This window comes from Octopus sinensis, linkage group LG3 (genome assembly GCF_006345805.1).
Source record: "Octopus sinensis linkage group LG3, ASM634580v1, whole genome shotgun sequence".
Classification (NCBI taxonomy): domain Eukaryota; kingdom Metazoa; phylum Mollusca; class Cephalopoda; order Octopoda; family Octopodidae; genus Octopus; species Octopus sinensis.
Window position 1 is genome coordinate 128905153 of NC_042999.1, and position 21141 is coordinate 128926293.

The 21141-nt window shown below is 33.4% G+C and overlaps 1 protein-coding gene across 4 annotated transcripts in view; it reads left to right on the forward strand.

The window, feature by feature from the left end:
• Positions 1–21141, forward strand: part of LOC115209382 (protein mono-ADP-ribosyltransferase PARP6) — a 181893-nt gene that overhangs the window by 99295 nt on the left and 61457 nt on the right. For 2 of the 4 annotated variants that reach the window (XM_029777764.2, XM_029777766.2), the window contains exons 3-4: positions 4878–4967; positions 18320–18498. In XM_029777764.2, the coding sequence (XP_029633624.1) occupies positions 4878–4967; positions 18320–18498 (269 nt within the window). The remainder of the gene's footprint in view (positions 1–4877; positions 4968–18319; positions 18499–21141) is intronic. The other 2 variants (XM_029777765.2, XM_029777767.2) reach the window with 1 other exon arrangement.

The window sequence follows — 21141 nt, forward strand, 5'->3', positions numbered from 1 at the left end:
TTAGCGGTTCGGCAAAAGAGACCGATAGAATAAGTACTGGGCTTACAAAGAATAAGTCCCGGGGTCGATTTGCTCGACTAAAGGCGGTGCTCCAGCATGGCCGCAGTCAAATGACTGAAACAAGTAAAAAGAGTAAAAAGAGTAAAGAGTATATATATGTATATATATATATTGTGAAGGTGCATGGCTTAGTGGTTAGGGCATTCGTCTAACAATTGTAAGGTCGTGAGTTCGATTCCCGGCAACGTGTTGTGTCCTTGAGCAAGACACTGTATTTTACGTTGCTCCAGTCCACTCAGCTGGCAAAAATAAGTTGTACCTGTATTTCAAAGGGCCGGCCTTGTCACACTCTGTGTCATGCTGAATCTCCCTGAGAACTACTTGAGGGGTACATGTGTCTGTGGATTGCTCAGTCACTTGCACGTTAATTTCACGAGCAGGCTGTTCCATTGATCGTATCAGCTGGGACCCTCGTTGTAACCGACAGAGTGCTCCTTCATATGTGTATGTATGTATAACTATTAAAAAGGTTGCAAGACGCAATGAAAATTTTAGGAAAATAAAAATAAGGAAAAAAGTGGAAATTTTACCGGTGAGTGTGTTACATTATAAGGCACAAAAAGAAAATGACTCTCCCCAGAAACAACAGTATATATATATATATATATATATATATATACATACACACACATATATATATATATAATTGAAGTGACAAAGGAATTGATAATTGTTTTATGAAGTTTATTAGCTTCCAGCTGTTTCTGCTATAAGATACAAAGGACTCACATTTGAGTGACTGAGTATCATTTTATTGCTTCATGACAGCTTCAAATGTGAAGTGCACTTCACATTTGAAGCTATATGTTGATTCTCAGGCACTGAACTATTGTATCTTACAGCAGTAACACCTGCCAGCTAATGAAAATCGTAAGATAATGATTTATTCCCTTTGTCATCTCAATTTCTTATTTTTGCTCTGAAGCATATGTATATTGTAATTCTCACTCTAGGTTATTAATATTGCAATGCCTTAGTGAAATATATATATATTTAAAAAAGGAGATGTGGAACATGAGTTGTGATATATAAAAAAAGGAAATGAAGAAAATGCTGACAAAATAACTTAAGTAAGGGAGAGTGTATTTAATTAGGTGAAAGTTCTTTTTACCAGTTGCGCATTTGTTATGCTTATCAAAAGATATTTTGAGTAAGATAGAGTTCCTTTCTGATTGATTTTTTTCTCTTAATAAGAGAATAAAATCAATCAGAAAGAAACTCTATCTCACTCAAAATATCTTTTGATAAGCATAACAAATGCGCAACTGGTAAAAAGAACTTTCACCTAATTAAATACACTCTCCCTTACTTCAGTTATTTTGTCAGCATTTTCTTCATTTCCTTTATATATATATATATATATATATATATATATACATATATATATAAGCACCATACAAACATGGTTGATGCCAGTGCCCCCTGACTGGCTCCCATGCCAGTGGCACATAAAGGGCACCCACTACACTCTCGGAGTGGTTGCCATTAGGAAGGGCATCCAGCTGTAGAAACCATGCCAGATCAGATTGAAGACTGGTGCAGCCTCCTGGCTTGCCAGTCCTCAGTCAAACTGTCCAATCTATGCCAGCATGGAAAACGGACGTTAAACGATGATGATGATGATGATATGTGTATATAAAGATATATATATATATATATATATATATATATTATATATATGTATATGGAAAAGAAGTCAAAATAGAAAATGCTAAAACAGTTTTACAAAAAACATTTCAGTACCGGTTTCAGTCATTGAGACTTTTTCAACTGTAAGTATGGAAAACAATTAAATTGAGGAAAATTAAAAGAAAAGTTTTTTAAAAGAATATTTGCATAGTGTTCAAATACGAGTGGCATTTTCCTTGTTTCTGCCTGTCTCTGTCTCTCTTGTATATATATATATATATATATATATATATATATATATATATATATATATATATATATACATCTGTAATGGGTTTCCATACATTTTCCTTCCCTAACAAAGTGTTACTCAACTGATGGTAATAGTAGAAGACTCTAGCCTAAAGTGCCATGTAGTGGAATACAACTTGAAACCACATGGTTACAAAGCAAACTCTGCTGAGATTCAACACAGTTTCTATGTAACAAATTTCATACACAATGCATTAGCTCAGGCCCATGCTGGAAGCGATTTGCTTAATATGTGACACTGTGAGATTGAACTCAGAATTCCTTGGTTGCAAGGTGAACCTATACTCAGATAGTTCACAGGCATATTGCAGTTCTATAACTTGTGTTGAGTGTCTGTGTGTGTGTGTATGTATGTATGTATGTATGTATGTATGTATGTATGTATGTATGTATGTATGTATGTATGTATGTATGTATGCATGTATGTGTGTTTGTGTAACATGTGTGTGTATATTTAGTTATCTTGTATTAATGCAAGATGAAAGGCTGTTGTAAAGTTTTTTTGTTTTCAGTTTTTTTTCTTTTCGTTTTTATTGTTTTAAACCACTGACATCTGAAACATTCTACTTTCAACTTCTAATTATATTATATTTCCTTCAGGAATGTGTTTTAGCCATAGATTACAATCAGTCTTCCCTTAACATCAACATACAACATACTGGCTTATTTTAAGTATTCATATATTTTTCATCGACTTTACTTTTATTTTCCCAATTTCTGTTTGTAAAATATTATCTTGGGCTATTGATATGTAACGAAACAAACCTGACTTAATGAGTTAAGAAATATGTCTATACCAGTTAATTGAATGTTAAAGTAAAAAGCATATCAATACTGCTTCAGTCTTATGCCAAGTCAAATGCAGCTCATCCAAATGCAATTCTTTTAAAGAAAATTGTAGCTGAATAGTTAAAAAGCTGAATGGCACCAGTTTATTAATAATAGAAAGTTGTTTGCAAATGTGGAAAATTTTGTATGCCACAAAGAAAAAAGAATTCAACTCAGAGAGCATTTTTCTCTTTCAGACAAAAGATCCATCCTAAAATGTCAGTATTTTGGGATGGACTCCATGGCATACAAACTTTTTCCAAATTTATGAATTTTACTGAATAATTTTTGCTGATGCAAATCATTGATAGCTTCCTTGGACTCTAAATATTTTATTATTAAATGAAGCCATAATTCAAATTAAGCCATTATCAAAATGTTATAGTTGTCCCCTCCTCATCTAACCACACACACACACACACTGCACACACACAAACAAACAAACAAACCAATCAATAAATACAAAATAATCTTTTCAATGCTCATATCTAAATTTTCAGATATTAAATGTGAAAGTGTTAAAAAATATAATAATTTCTCTAAATGTCAGGCAATAAAAACTGAGAACAACATTGAACTATGAAAGTAAACCTAGTTTCAGTCTATTGTACACAATCTGAATTTATGTCTTAACCTTTTAACCCCTTTGCTATTATAATCTTACAGAAATAAGCTGCTTTTGTTTCAATTAATTTTGAAAATTTTAAAGAATTTAGTAAAATAACTTTGTCATTATTAATCTGATGTTTCAAATATAATTTAACATGAAATTTTGAAGGAAGGTTTCAATTTAGACAACTTTAAAACAGGAAGTTTACATCATAGAACCAGGGCTGGTCTCAGTTGAGTTAGTGTCAAGAAGGTTAAGATCAAGCTCTTTAAAATCAACATCTACTTACATGTATCCAATTCTACCATTCCACATTTTTTTTTCTGGCAAGAACACATCAAGTTTCAGTCCCACTCCCTCTTTCTCTGGATTGAATTCAAACATAAACAACAAAATGTCATTCTATTTAAATCCAGTAATTAAACAACTGAGGGTCATTGATTTATTGATTTCTCATCTTGTGACTACTTATGCCCTAATTCATAGAGGATATTTTAGTCTAGATTTATATGCATGTTGCCTGCATCTGAGATTTATCTTGTATAGAAATGCAAAGGTTTCTTCACTAGGGCACCATCATAGCTTTCTTTGGTGACTATCGAATGACATCTCTTTTCCTTTATAGCAATGTGCTTTGTTCATTTGAACTCAGATTTAATCTCTACTGCATGATAATGGTTTTAAATTTTAGCTCAAGGCCACCAATTTTAGTGGGAAGGAATTAATCAATTACATCAACTCCTGTGCTCTCAACTGGTAGTTTTTTTTTTCAACTCCTGAAAGAATGAAAGGCAAAGTCAACTTTGGTGGATTTGATCTTAAAACATAAAGAACCGAAAAAAGTACTGCTAAGCGTTTTTTCCAATGTGTTAACACTACTGACAGCTCCCCACCATTCTACACAGCATGGTAATAAAAGCTTGTCAGTTATGCAGTGTTTTTGATTTAGCCAACTTTAGTTCACACAAAGAAGACCAAATGTAACTTAGACAACAATTTTTGCGGATGCCAACATAGAAAGACTACATTTATGGCATAGCTGCTTATAATACCAAAATAATGAGATGAGGGAAGAAAAAGAGAACAGCAATAATATTTTCAAAAATCTATCCATGATTACTTATTTGGTGGGAAAATCTATATCTATTTTTAAAATAATCATTAATTGGATCTACATTTTAGTGGATGGATCTTTAGTTTAGTGTATGACTGCCATGTTATCATGTTATTATATAAATCTCACTCATGCAAAAAAAAAAAAATGCATACATTTTTATGATGAACTATAACTATTCAGTTCTCTGTCTGTCTGTCTGTCTGTCTGTCTCTCTGTCTCTCTCTCTCTCTCTCTATCTATCTATCTATCTATCTATCTATCTATCTATCTATCTATCTATCTCAATTCTTTCTTAAACAACTAAACCTCTTATATTTCCAGATAACTGCATTTTATCCAGCCTAAATGATGGCACTTTCCGGCCAGTTTCTTGTCGTGTCCTCAAACTTCTGGATGCCCTTGTCCATAAAGGTTACACCTATTATCTATAAACAGCAAATAAACAAAGTCCCATGACATAAAAAAAAAGTTTCTTTGATGTAAAAAGTTTATCTAGCTTCTAATTTCACTTCACTGTGTGCCTCTATATTCACTTCTTTTCTTTCTAAATCAGAATAATGCACAGCCCAATAGTTACATTATCATTTTTTAAAAACAGAACAAATCTATAATCTTTTAAAGGTTTCATTTTAATTAATATCATCAGGTTTGCTTTATTTACTAACTTCATGCAAAGAAATCTTACTGTTAAAGATACCTATGAGATCAACATTCTAAATATACATTTTTACATAACTGCTCCATGTAACAATTCTATATGCTTTCATCATCCACACCTGAGCCACTAACAACATTTGTTTGGGGTGAGTAAAGATTCACTATTAGTGATGGAAACAGTATTGGTTCTCATTAAATAATATATACAGAATGGTATTCTGAACTAACATTAGTATGTTATACATAAATACACACACACATGCACACAAGCATATGCACACACACACATGCACACACAAACAAGCATGCATGTGCACGCACACACGCACACGTATATTGAATCACCAGGTACTTTCATTATATGTGTCTGTGGTTCTCACATTTGTAATATACAATTGTAATATCTAGATTCTTGATACATAGTTCTCTAAGTGTAAATTTTTTATATTTTTATATATTGAGTACCCATTATGATTTGGATACTCAATATGATGGCTAAAACAAACTGAAGCAAATTAAAAAACAAAAAACACTTGGATTTGAGATACTGGCAGCAGCTATACTCTTGATTTATATAATAAATGGTTGTGTATAAGATAAATACATTATAATGACATCTTGCTAATATATTTATTTATCTCCATATTTCAAGATATCCTATGGCTATAGAGTATAAAATTTAGAAAAAATTTTTTTTAATCAAATGATAAGTGATAATAACTTGATATTGATAATAAAATTACTTGTTTTAAAAGGAAAAAATAAAACTAAAAAAAACTAAAGAACTAAAAAGAACTAAATATTTCTCTTGAATTATGTTGTTTTCTTCAACACCAGAATGTAGAAAGTGAAGTTGGCAAAATTGTAATGATTCTCTTTCTAATTAGCACTCTTTGTCAACTTACAAATCTCTTATCACGGCTGTTAGTAAATAGAGTTTCTTGTTACATAAAAACATAAAAACATAACTTCCAAGGACCAAGCTTATTTAATTGTTAGCCCAAAGGAAACTGATATAATAAAGATAACTATTTGATATTTTTATATATTTTTTATATATTTTTAAACAAAATTAGAATATTATATCAGATGTAGATTAGAATGCTTATATACATACATACATACATACATACAATGAAAGAGCCTTGGATCTAGGTTAGAAACCGGTTCTTTCTCTATTGACAAGAAGTCTTGAAATAAACAAATAGAATAATGATATACACACATACATCATACATACATACATACATACATACATACATACATACATACATACATACATACATACATACATGCATGCATATATAATTTTTATTGAAACTGAAGCTGTGAGTTTGAGAGCTTGTCTCCCTATTACAATCTTCCACTGAAAATCATTTCCTCTACAATATGTATTGAGCTCTCCTCTCTCATTTGTCTGACTTAACCCAACATATATATTATGCATATTTGCATACATATACATATAATTTTTATTATATAATTATATATAAATTATACATACATGTGTGTGTGTGTGTAAGTTGTCTAAGAGTCCATAAGCCAGGAAAAATGCACTTAAATATCTGTCAATAGAGTCTGTCAATATCATCCAAAGTGTACAGTATTATATATCCATTACAGCCGCTCTTACCAATCAGTTTCACGCTAGGGATTCAATGGAGTGTTAGGTAACAATCCAATTATGTAGTCCTGCGCTCATCAGCGGTAGCCAATGTGGAATAAAATATGGTGACTGCTCTCTATTGTTGGAAATGAATAGACATTTGGTTTGCAGTTGCTGTGAAAAAGATGATGAAACAAAATGAGTAGGGACTTGAATTAACTCTTAACTCAATCCTCTACTTGTTTCGCTACATCATCTTTTTCACAGTAATTGCAAACTGGATGTATCTATTCTCCTCCAACAATACAGAGCAGTCACCATATTTCATTCCGTATCGGCTACTTCTAATGAGTACAGGGTTATATAATTGGATTGTTACCTAACACTCTGGTGAACCCCTGTTTTTAAATAGATATCTATAAAAAGTTATATAAAAATGTTTTAAAAATAGGTTTTGAGTTTTATGATTGCTTTCATAAAACTTCAAATACTTTTCAACTGACTTGTAGATATCTTTGAAGTTATATACAAAACCACAAGAAACCCAGTAACTTTTGATCTGTGATAATAAACCTGCCTTTATCTAATCCCTAGTAAAGTTAAAAATCCCCAGACAGCAAACTTATAAACTCCTTGAGAAATGGTAGAATTTAGTGCTGACACAGAGCCAAATCTTAGAATCTGAATTACAATTTCAAAATGGATATATGTATATATATATATATATTTAAACGAGCAAAACGTCCCCACCCCGTCCAATGGATGGTGCTGAGTTGTCAAACATTTAAACCAAATTTTCTCAAAACAACTTGTCCGACCATCCCATAGGCCTCCCCTTTGAGAAACACTGATTTAACCTAAATTTGAGACACCGTGCATTTTTCTCACATATGCGTAGTATTGATCGCAACATCTGATGTACTTGCACGTACAATTGCATGCTCCCATGGCTTTATCGATTGCATTCTCACCTGGAATCGATTTTTGTAATTTTTTAAAGACTTATACATGCCCTGGTACCGTTGGTATCTACATATCAAATTTGAGCGCTATCAGATGGAGGATGCCCGAGATCCTAGAAGACACACACACAGACAGACAGAATGGATTTTATATAATAGATATTCAGTATTCTAAGCCTGAAAGGGAAGAGCTTCTGTTAGACACCTGCAAAACTTTAATTCGCATGGAGCCAAATCAAACCATTAACAATAATAATCATAATAATAATAATAATCATAATAGTAATAATAATAATAATAATAATAGTAATAATAATATATATGTGTATATATATATATAGTTAATCCAAACAAGAAAGCACAAAAAAAAACAACACAACAACCCTAGGACGTGGAACAAATATAGTATTATTGGATGCTCAGGAAAGAAGGAGGGTTTAACGTTTCGAGCGGAGCTCTTCGTCTGAAACATAGGAGAAGGAAAGATCCAGAGAAGGGAAGACAGAGGAAAATATATATATATATATATAAAAATATTGTTGACACCATAAGAATTTTATAAATGTACAAGAAAACTTGCACTAATTCTTTTTTTGGAATATTCCAAAGCACATACATAAAGCTATGAATGTAGATATGCATGTAAATATTGGGTTGTAAAATCCTTTTAGATAGGAAAAGTTAAAGGCTGCCTGTGTGACTCAAACACACATCTATTGTAGATAGGATAGGTATTCAACCATTGCACGAAAGCAATCCTTTGAATTTCTTTATCCATTTTAGTTAATTTCAATTCTTACCTGAGAGAATGATATGTTGTACCCACATCTGTACACATTCAGTTCTTACTGATAAGACTAAATTTAACAAAAATGAATAGAGATATTCAAAGGAATACTTTGGTACAATGGTTGAACACCTATTATATCTACAGGAGACCTAGAAGTATACAGTATTACATATCCATTACAGCCAATCTTACCAATCAGTTTTGTGCTAGAGACTCAATGGAGTGTTAGATAACAGTCCAATTATGTAACCCTGCATTCATCAGAGGTAACCGTTATAAAATGAAATATGGCTACCTCTGATGAGCACAGGGTTATATAATCGGACTATTACCTTAAACTCCATTGAATACCTAGCATGAAACCAATTGGTAAGATTGGCCATAATGGATATATGATAGTGTACACTTCAATAAGTATACCCACTTATTGACAGATATATGAGTGCATTTTTTCCTGACTTATGGACTCTTAGATGACTTACATGCGTATATATACACACACACATATATATATATATATATATATATATATATATATATATATACACATATATATATATATGTATATATATATATATTTATTTATTCATTGCTTAACATCTGCCTTCCATGCTGGCATGGGTGGGAAGGTGTGACAGGAGCCTGCACCAGACTTCTGCAACTGTTTTGGCAGGATTTGTACAGCTTGATGCTCTTCCTAACACCAACCACTCATGTATATATATATATATATATATATACACACAAACACACACATGCACACATAAATGCACATATGAACAAAGTTTTCATGCATAGGATTGCTCTGCTACCACATTTATCTTTTGTTGCTTCAAATTATTTCACATCCTTTTACTTCCTAACACTAACTATCACTTTTACTAAGAGGAGGGTTAGCATTTAGAATGCATTTAGCATACATAGGCTGATCTATTGTGTCACATTGCTCTAAGTTCAAATTCTAGCATTATCACTGTACACCTTTAATCTCAGAAGGTTTTTTTTAATCAAATAAACAAATAAAAACAAGTCTGAATAACTGAATGGGATTTACATTTGCAAAAATCAATAACCAATTTGAAAATACGATTAAGTTGTTATACCATTGGTATAGCAAGTTAATCTCAATGTTTCAAAAGGCCCCTTCTTCAGAGAAAAAAAGATTGTCTCAGTTATAACCACAGGTTTTTATGTCCCTGTTTTCCTGCTTATTTTTAGAATATGGCTATGCAAAATGTGTTAGAAGTCATGTCTTCCTGTAGAATACAAATTTATTCAAATTTACTAGTTCACAAAATAAGTTCCATTAAAATATAAATAAATTCTGTGATTTATATGACTCTGTCTCGTTCTCTCTCACTCCCACTCTCTCTTCTCTTTCACCCCCTCTCTCTCCTTTTATCTCTCTCTCTCTATCTCTGAAAAAAAGGCTTGTCACAAAATTAGAAATATCTCAACGGCAGCAAGCTAGTAGAATTGTTAGCACACTAGGCAAAGTGCTTTGTGACATTCATGTCTTTATGTTCTGAGTTCAAATTCCGCCAAGGTTGACTTTACCTTTCATCCTTTTGGAGTTGATATGAAGTGGTATCAAAAAGTTCCTGGACTAGTTCTGCAGTGCACCGACAGATGGCAGCACATGGTTATGTGCACAGTGAGAGCTAGCAGTGACCTTCATGAGGCAGTGTGCTGAGTGACATCACTGTGTTTACTTTGCAAGTTGTGAAATTTGTGTTTTTGTGATAATGTGTATGCTTTAGTCTGTGATTTTTGTCATGGACAGGAAGTTGGAACAAAGAGCCAATGTGAAATTTTGCATTAAACTTGGAAAGTCATCACCATTGACAAAAGTTGGGTCTATGGGTATGATCCTGAGATGAAGCAGCAATTGGCATAATGGAAGAGCCCTTTATCTTCAAGACCGAAGGAGGCATAGCAAAACCGCAGATCAATCAAGAGAATGCTCATCTGGTTTTTTACATCCACAGTATTGTGTATCAAGAATTCATTCCCCTGAGCTGGACTGTCAATCGAGAGTTCTACAGTGACATTTTGAAGCTTTTGAGGGAGGACATTTGGCAAAAGTGACCGGATCTGTGGAACACAGAGAATTGGATTCTTCATGACAACAATGCACCCTCTCACCAAGCTCTCCTCACTAGTGAGTTTCTGTGGTGTATGTGGGAGATTTGAAGTAAAGACACCTACCTTCTCTTCGTCAATGCAGACCTCTCCAGCGGTAACGCACCCTTCCACGTAACCCAACCTGAACGCTAAAAATAGCAGCTGCTTTTCCCTTATCTTGTCAAAGCGCTCACACATCCAGCACTGTCGGCTACCCCAATCGAAAAGGCCCCATCGTCCCCTGCCTGTGTGCGCATCACTCCTGCACCCTTCCTCTTCCAGTCAGCTCCCCCGCTGCTGATGTCATCCCACAATTTCTTACCATAAACAACATGGTATCACTTCTACACTCGCCCCATTCACCAGATTTAGCACTTGCAGACTTCCATCTCTTCCTCAAGATGAAAATGCAGCTCAAAAATTGCCATTTTGACATCATTGTCAAGATCAAGAGTGAATTGCAGAAGGTCTTCAACTCACTTTCAGCAAACAACTTCCAGGCTGGATTCCAGAACTGTGTATTATTGCACAAGGTGACTCTTTCAAAGGAGATGATGTTAAAACTTAGGTAAATAAGTTATTTTCTTTATTAAACCTAACTAGTCCGGGAACGTTTTGATACCACAGTGTAAAATAAGTACCAGTTGAGCATTGAAGCCAGTGCAGCTGACTTACCCCTTTCTCTGAAATTGCTGGCCTTGTGCTAAAATTTGAAACTAAAATTCGAAACACCTTAATTCATACATTTGCTGGTTTATAAAAACCATAATTAAATTCCCAAGTTGTATACATTTAACGAATGATTTGATCTAAGATCATGTGTATTTGAACTAAAATAATAGGTTCTTGATAGAACATTTATAACCATTAAAAAAATCACATGCACTGTAATATTCACTATTGCTTTATTATTTTGTAATTCATAATAATAATACCACCAACTAGAAATTTTAAGAACCTTATAATAACCTTTTACTTTTTTTTATATACCATTTACTTGTTTCAGTCATTAGACTGTAGCAATGCTGGGGCACTACCTTGAAGCATTTTAGTTTAATGAATCGACTTCAGTACTTATTTTTTTTAAAGACTGGTACTTATTCAATCAGATTCTTTTTGCCAAACTGTTAAATTATGGTAACACAAACACACCAACACCAGTTGTCAAGTGGTGGTGGGAGACAAACACAGACACAGACACACACACACACACACACACACATATATATATATATATATATATACTTACATACATACATATATATATATATATATACTTACATACATACATATATATATATATAAATTAAGAAATGGAGTCAAATGCAGGTGTTATTCAAATCACTTATACTTCCAACATATGTTTCGAAGAAAGCATTGAAATTATTCCGGAGAGAATAAAAATGATATAAAACAATGCAATCATCTTGTCATGGGAAAATAGAGAAACAAAACACATCAATAAGCCATTTTAACCGAATGTGATTACCGCATATATGATGAAGGCAAATGCTAGCAAGTTATTTTTTTAAAAACTGCTAATAGATTTAATATCAAAGGTAATTTAGAGAAAGAGGAGGAGAAATAAATAAATTTACAGAGTGGAAAAATATTGTGTGATAGATGAATGGGAATAAAGCTTTTAAACTTTCTCTAAATTACCTTTGACGTTAAATCTTTTAATGGTTTTTTAAAAAATAACTTGCTAGTATCACCCTTCATCATATATACGGTAATCACATTCAGTTAAAATGACTTATTGATGTATTTTGTTTCTCTTTTTTTCCATAACTGGATGATTGCATTGTTTTACATCATTTTTATTCCCTACGGAATAATTTCAATGCTTTCTTTGAAACATATGTTGGAAGAATAAATGATTTGAATAACACCTGCATTTGACTACATTTCTTAATTTATCCATGGTATACAAAAACATTTCACTTAACCCTGGAATTTCTACCTTTATAAGTAGGCTGTAATATCCGTGGCACTAATGTGAATTTTGCTACCCTGGTAACTATTTATTTATTTTTTCCGTGTTATTTGTACACATTGAAAAAATACACATACATTTATATATATATGTATATATATCATCATCATCGTTTAACGTCCGCTTTCCATGCTAGCATGGGTTGGACAGTTTGACTGAGGGCTGGTGAACCAGATGGCTGGATGCCCTTCCTAATGCCAACCACTCCGAGAGTGTAGTGGGTGCTTTTACATGCCACTGGCACAGGGCCAGTCAGGCGGTACTGGCAACAAGCTCACTCGAATCTTTTTACACATGCCACCAGCACAGGAGCCAGTAAGGCGATGCTGGTAACGATCCCGCTCGAATGGTGCCTTTTACATGCCACTGGCACGGAAGCCAGTTAGCTGCTCTGGCAACGATTATGCTTGGATGGTGCTCTTAGCACCCTACTAGCATGGGGTACAAGTGCTGGTAAGGCGAAGCTGGTAACGATCACACTCGAATGGTGCCTTTTATGTGCCACTGGCATGGAAGCTGGTTAGCCACTCTGTCAATGATCACGCTTGTATGGCGCCCTTTCCACCCTGCTAGCGTGGGTGCCCGTCATTGAATTTCACTTTGATTTTGATTTTGATTTTGATTTCACTTAAGGCAGGCTTCTTTCAGTTTCTGTTTACCAAATCCACTCACAAGGCTTTGGTTGGCCTGAGGCTATAGTAGAAGATACTTGCCCAAGGTGTCATGCAGTGGGACTGAACCCAAAACCATGTGGTTGGGAAGCAAACTTCTTCCTACACAGCCATGCCTGTACCTAATAAATTGACAAAAATAAAAAATACGAAGTACCTTATTTGATTGAATATAAAACACATTTTTTTTAAAAAAGATATTAAAAAAATCACCTCAAGTCCTATATGCAAAGTTAGACCTACATCACATGCTTTAATGCACTAAAAACTTTTTCATGAATATGCACTCTTGAAATTGCAATGCATCTAATATGTCTGTGTGTCTTTTATACATCTTTTATCTTATAAATCCTTAATATCAAATTCAAATCTCTAATCTCACCAAATATTATGTAGAAATGATTATCTTCTTTGTAATAACTTTGTCCACTAGGGGAAGACATATGTTTGAATAATACATATGTTATTAGGTGGCAAATTATTTGCTCACAGATCAATAACCTAGCCAATGACATTCTACTTCACTGAAACATTGAGATGACTTTACTTTCCTTTTTCTTTCTTTGTTTTTGTGTCTTTTTTCTCTTTTTCTTTCACTCTTTCTTTTTCCTTCTATTCCTCATTTTCCTTTATTTCTTTTCTTTTCTACCTTTATCCTTTTTAGTAGATGCCTTGTTAGGGTGAAGTGTATACTATATTTTCTTTCATCTTTAACATTAAATTTTTGTTCTATCAAACTTCAAATCTTATGTTTTCTCAGTCTATTACTTTAATCTTATAGTAATGTCTATGAAGGTAGCTGTGGTTTATGGCATTTGGGAGTAGCTGAGGAAGTGGTAGTGGTAAGACAACTTGAATTGCTACAGCCTCAACAACAATGTAAAAATAATATGCTTTAAGTTACGGAGACGCAAAGTAGTAAATTAACTACATGTGTGTGTGTGTTTGTGTGTGTGTGTGTGTGTGGTGTGCGTGCATGTGTGCATGCACGTGTGTGTACATATTTATAAGCATATATGATTAAATGTATGTGTCCAAGGGATGTTTCTGCATCGTAACCATCTTGAAATTGCATTTTCATCCAGTTACTTTCAACTGGTTGTTTGACTATGCAACTTTATTCAAAGTCCATCCACTGACGTGGTCTGAAGTGAACTAAGTGTATATTGATTTTAGCTAGCATTATATTTGGTGGATTATAATAGTTTTTGAGTGCAAAAAAATGTGAGAGAAAGATTTGGAAATCTGATATGCCTTTAAAAACAGCGATGTGGTTGACCCTATCCTGATCCTAAGTTTTGAAACTGAGAATACTGGACCTTTAAATTAGGTTTTTTTTTAAAAATATGCTGTGACGTTATATGATACATTATGTTTTAATTAACACTAATTTAAGATCAGGAAAAATAATTACAAACCTGTTATGGTTTATCTTTATTTATCATTTTGCCAGATGACCACATTACTGATTATTCCACACTGAGTTTCTGACTTATTATCTTTTCACTGAAATTAAGCATACTACATCACTGCCTACTTTACTGATGATGTCAGTCACTTAGCACTGCACATAGTCAGGTTTCTTGGTCATTCTGAGACCTTAGCAGTTGTTAAATGAACTAAGATTGTCTAGAGTTGCCATCAGGGCCAAAGTTTAGAAACATTCCTTCTCTCTTTCATCTATCTATTTATTTTTTGGTTGATTGAAACTGGAGAAGTTCTTTCTGTTTCTCTTTCAGAAAATAAATTTCCATTAATACTAATGACTTTTACATTTTGATTGTAACGTAAATAAATTATAAATTATTTTCTTGTCACCACCTGATGTATGGTAGCCTGCACTTAACAGTAAATTCTCCATGCTGAAGACACTCTTGGCAAAAATTTCCAGTGCCATCTTACTAATGTTTACAAAAGTGTAATGTTTGATGTTGTTTATATTGACTATTGTAGCTGTTAATTTATAGTGTATGTATGTATGTATGTATGTATGTATGTATGTATGTATGTATGTATGTATGTATGTATGTATGTATGCATGTATGTATGTATGTATGTATGTATGCATGCATCATGTATGTATGTATTAACAGTTGATGTTTTAAATCCGCATTATTCAATGTTTCACACATGTTAAACCATATCTGATTCTTTAGGTCCTTTACATCCAAGTACAGGGTCTCCAGAATTTTAAAGAAAGCTGATGGATAAATCTCAGTCCTGTTAGCTCAGTTCATTTGAAAGATGACTGCTAGGCAACAACTAAGTGTTGTATTAGTAGCAGCTGAAAAGGGAATAGCAGTAACTCAATAAATAAAAATAGATCTTTGCTTTCATGAAATATTCCAGTTGAAATTTAAAAGAACCTCACTAAAGATACACTTAAAGTTATGAAACAGTACTATCAATTAATGGTTTCAAATTTATATGGAGCTATATTGATGAAATGGTATGAATTTTTTGTTTTGTTTTTTTTAAGAAATATGGCACGCTTTTTCAATATGTGCTGTTTTTCTGAGAGGTAGGGACGGTAGCTATATGTTCTGAGCAAATAAAGAGGGCTCTTGTCAGGCATGCCCCAGATTATGTTGGTTTGGTCATTACTTTGATCTGAAAGTCTTTAAATAATATGGAATAGAAAGGTGGAATTTTCCCTATTCCCAGTCCTAAAGGACTACATATGTTGAGTGAACCAACCCTTGAATTTTCTGGCTGGGAGTGCTGAGTAATTTTGGAAGATACTGTCATTTAGAGAGTGGGTCAACCTATGAAACACTGTCAAGAACAAGCTGAATCTCCTCTAAGGACAAATGGATTGATATTGGCAATTGTATGTAGGTGTCCAGAATAAAAACTACATAGCTGTATACTTTTTACTGTTGCAGCATGTGATATTGAAAGTGACATTGTCTTAGTAGGAATGACTAATCTTTATATTTATAATATACTTATAAAGTTTGTGATATGTATGCTTGGAAAATGGTGTCCAGTGAGGAATAAAATGTTTCTGGCTATCTTCAGAAAGACATCTTCAAGGGCTTTCTACTCAATACTGCATAACCACTTGATAGTGAAAGTGTTGCAATTCTGTTGGACCTATTCATTGACCCTCCTGGTTTCAGAATTGATAGCATCAAGGACAAATTTACTTTACCTAACTCATTTTTAAGAGGGTTAATCAGCCTACATTTTGGTTTTATTATTGGAAAGAAAATCAGATTTGTTATCTTAAAGCATGGAGTACCACATGGTCTTTAACATGGTTTTTAACAGAGTGGTTTATTCTTTTCTTTCTGTGTTTATTTTATTAAACATTGCAATATTAGTTTTTCTATATATTTCGGAGATGAGTTTTGAAGTCACATTTAGCAGCCTGTATATTCACTCAGTTTGATACCATAGATTTATATCTTTTAATATCAAAGTCCCTCAATCTGGAAACTTTGGAAGGTAATTCACTTGGATTTGTGGACTAGATTTTAAAATAGTCATGAATGTTAGGATGTCAATATTATATCACTACAATTCTTATTGAGCCTTCAACTAATGCAGATTTTAGTCACTAACTGTTAATAAAACTGTTCAGTCTCCTCAAAGAGTTGTACAACAATATGTGTATGAAGTTACACACATGCACTCACACACACATACACACATATCCTCTGCATATACATATATGCATTGTCCTTGAAGCATAATGTGTCTGTACACCATTAATGCACACAACTGGGTCCCTCCTGCCACCCACTTCATATTGACATACCCTCTTTCTTACCATTATCACTCCCACTTATATTTACCATTGACCGCCTGCATCTCTGTTCAAAATTTACATTTACCTCCTATATACATCTAATCACCTTCAGCTGATTTTTATACCCACTCGCCACTCTCCACCACTCTTGCAACCTTACTTGCTTGCACACACACAAACACACACACACTGATTCTACAAATACACACACTGATGTCTACCTATGTTAGACATGTTTCCTTGAGGGTACATTCTGGCACCTCTTCAAAGTTTACTGCTCTTTCTGGTACTTCTCTGGCCACCTCCACCTATGTAAATATGTGAGATAGCTATGAATTTCTACGCGCACACACACACGCTTGCACGCAACCAACCAGTCCCTACCCCTCCCATCATACATTACTCTCTTAACACCTCACGTAAAGCATCTATCTTGTATTCTCCCTTTCAAGCAAGGGGGCTCTATAGTCTTGCAAGTTACAAAATATCCTCACAAATACAGCTGCCATGGTAAAACACAGTACCCTGTACACTTTATAAAATGATGGCTATATATAAATATAAGTGTGTGTTGTGTGGGTATTTATGTATATATGTGTATGTGTGTGTATGTATATATATATATATATATCTATATATGCATGTGTGTGTGTGTACGTATACATACATATATATTGAGAGAGAGAGGGAGGGCTATATATATATATATATATATACACACATATACACACACACATACATAAATTTAGTAATGTAAAATTTGAAAGAGACATTCTACATACAGATATATATGTATGTATATATATATATATATATATATATATATATATATATATATATATATATATATATACAGATATACATACATACAGATATATACACACACACACATAAAATATATGTAAGTGTATTTCACAAACATGTACTTACTTATTTACATACATTTACATACATGCATATATTCTTTGTGTAATAAATTGACATATTAATAGATATTATTAATTATTTACACCAGTGAATTTAGTTTGGCTAAATGACACGAAATGTTTGGAGGCTAACTATAGAATAAAATCACTCATTTCTACACATAAAGACATGATACCAAAATCTACTTACACACATTCATATGCTATTTACTTATCTTCTGTTTTTTCTTTAAGAATACAGAATAAACATTTTTTTTTCTAATGTCGTATGTTGCAGATAATGTGTTAGTATCAACATTGAATACAATGGAGGTATCAGATATTGGATATGATCTGCAGCTGACAACAGATGAAAGCTCGGATTCTTCAGAAAACTCTGAAACCTTTGTCCCAAGTACAGACAGTTCTGAAACGGAGTGTAGTAGTGATGAGAACAATGACTTCATTATGCATGAGGTAAGAAAAATCACTTTTCTTTTGCTTACTTTTTATTATTAATTAATCAGCAGAACAGAGGAGGGAGAAATGATTATGATCTTTGTGAATCCTTTCTGGTTATGAGATTTATGTTGTTGCAGTTGACATTCAGTTTAAACTTTTGTAATGTTAATGTCTGCCTCAACCTACAAGCTCATGACAAAACTAGAGCCTGTCTGAGTTTCTGAAGTGTTTAAATATCTGAGAGTAAATGGACTCACCTCCAAACAAAACACCAGCCCATTACAAGGTTGACCCTCAAACACCATTAGTATTCATTTCCAGCAATGTAAACTGGAGCAATGTGAAATGAGCCACTCATCGCTCAAGATCATAACGTGCAATCCAGGCGAAGACTTGAATCCACAATCTAACGATCATGAACCTAACACCCTACCCACTAGAGCACACTCTTTCACATGATGTTAATGTTTGTAGAAAAAAATATGGGCAGCAGGGAATTCCAGAGGGTTGCATGTGAAGGAAAAACAGTATGAGACAAAAATATTTAAACATGGACTCATGAGCCAAGACACAATAGTAGGGACAAGAAATGAATGATAAACAGGTGCAACAATGTGCTAGCTGAGACAAGCAAAACCTATTGTAACAACACTAGAAGTAACAAAGAGAATAAACAGTACATCTATGAGCTACTAGTTGTAATGTATTATTCAGACTAAATTCAACATTTAGTTGGTTTCAGTCTGAATAGAATTTGGCTAAATTTTGTAATCATCATTATACTTTTTAGTTCTGTATTTAATGTTTATAATTTTAAAATGCTTCCAGTTTGTTTAACTTTGCAGTAAAATGGTAATATTTGAGGTTTATAATTCCAACATTGTAAAGTTACAAATGTATATGTAATAAACATCTGATACTATTCCCTATACAGAAGCATTTAGTATTCATGCAATGTGACCATTCATGAATTTTTATAGCTTTTTTTTTAATGATTGGTAATATTCTGTATAACCTTGGGGATAAATGTTGGCATTGATTAATATAACTTCTGGATTACTGTTAGCATTTTTGATGAATATAAACCATTGGACAAATGTTGTTGGCATCTGTTCCTGTAACCTTTGGTTGTTTTTCTTTAAGTTAATCTGGGGTAGAAGGGCATGGCATAACCTTTGAAGGCCATTATTGACTAGTGAGGTGATGTAGCTGATTCAGCTTGAAATAATATCTGCAAAAAATTGTAGGTAAGGAGACGACCAAGGGCTTGGTTTTAATTTTTGTAACAGGGTGAAAGTCCAAGAATTATTCAATAGTGTTAAAACAGACTCTACGTTAAGCCTACCACCTCAATTCATACTTGTAGCATGACAATACATACAATGCTAATACATACAAGTAGTTGCTGCTAATAAACCATCAATGAAGTTGGATTCATAGCTATGCTGTTAATATGTTGACCTACAAACAAACAATTCGAATGCTGCTAATCACTTCATATTTGATAGCTTATTGGCAAGTAGATAGGATTGAATAATGATGTACATCAATGTGTATTTGTTGTTGTTGTTTTTGGTGGTGGTGGTGGTGTTGCTGCTGCTGCTGTTGTCGTTGATGGTGATGGTATAATAGTGATATTGTTATTGTTGCTGCTTATCCCTAAACCAACCCTGATCAAGAAAACATGTAATCAAAAGCATTCTTTTCATGACCATCACATCTTTTCTCCAGGCCATATTCAATGTGTCCTTTTTGAAGACAGTAATATGTGGTTTGATAGAGATTTGACTATTTTTAGCAGGTCAAAGGATTATATAGAATCTTTCTTACTGTCTTGTAGTTTAATTATAATGTGCTGATATTACTCATCTGCATATTGTAAACAAATGCTCCCTAAATTCTCCAAGAACTGAAGAGTTTCTGAATTACTCCTTGATTCTGAAGCATTAACAGACCAATGTTTCCCTTTAAATTAGAAACAACTCTATCAAAGGTAAAACTCCCAGACACTCTGTTGCCTTTTTCATTGTTGTTTGGTCTGAAGAGGAAAAGTAATGCTGATAACCCTTTTCAGGGCCTCTGAGACAAGTGAAAGGTAGGCTATATTCAACCTGATGAATTGGCTTGAATCATTGCAAAAGAGAACTTTGCTAAAGACACCTAAATATTTACTTAACCCTTACTTAACCAGCTATATCCAGTCCAAATATTCTACCTGTTTTATGTTCAAACCAATCAGAATTGACTACTCACACCAACCCTAGAATGTCATTCTAAATATAAGCAATTACATCAGCAAAAACTTGAAGCTACAAGATAATGTATGATTCATTTAAAACCATATGAATAAATGAGCATCACATTTGACTGAGTAATCAGAAAGCTAAAGGGTTAAACCCTTCATTCCTTATGAAGTGTTTACCATCAATAACTTTTCTTCACTGTTCTTGACTCTGGGCTGTTTTTTCTGCTTTTTCAACTCTACCATAGTTTATAGCATTCTCTCTTCTGCTACCCTCTTTCCCTTGTGGGTTCCCTAAGAAAAGGCCTTTGTCTCTTTGATCTTGTTGGTTTTGAATTGTCATCAATGCTTCAGTAACTTTGCTTTTTCTCTAGGTAGGGATGTTGGCCCTACATAAACCCATTTTTATCTCTAAG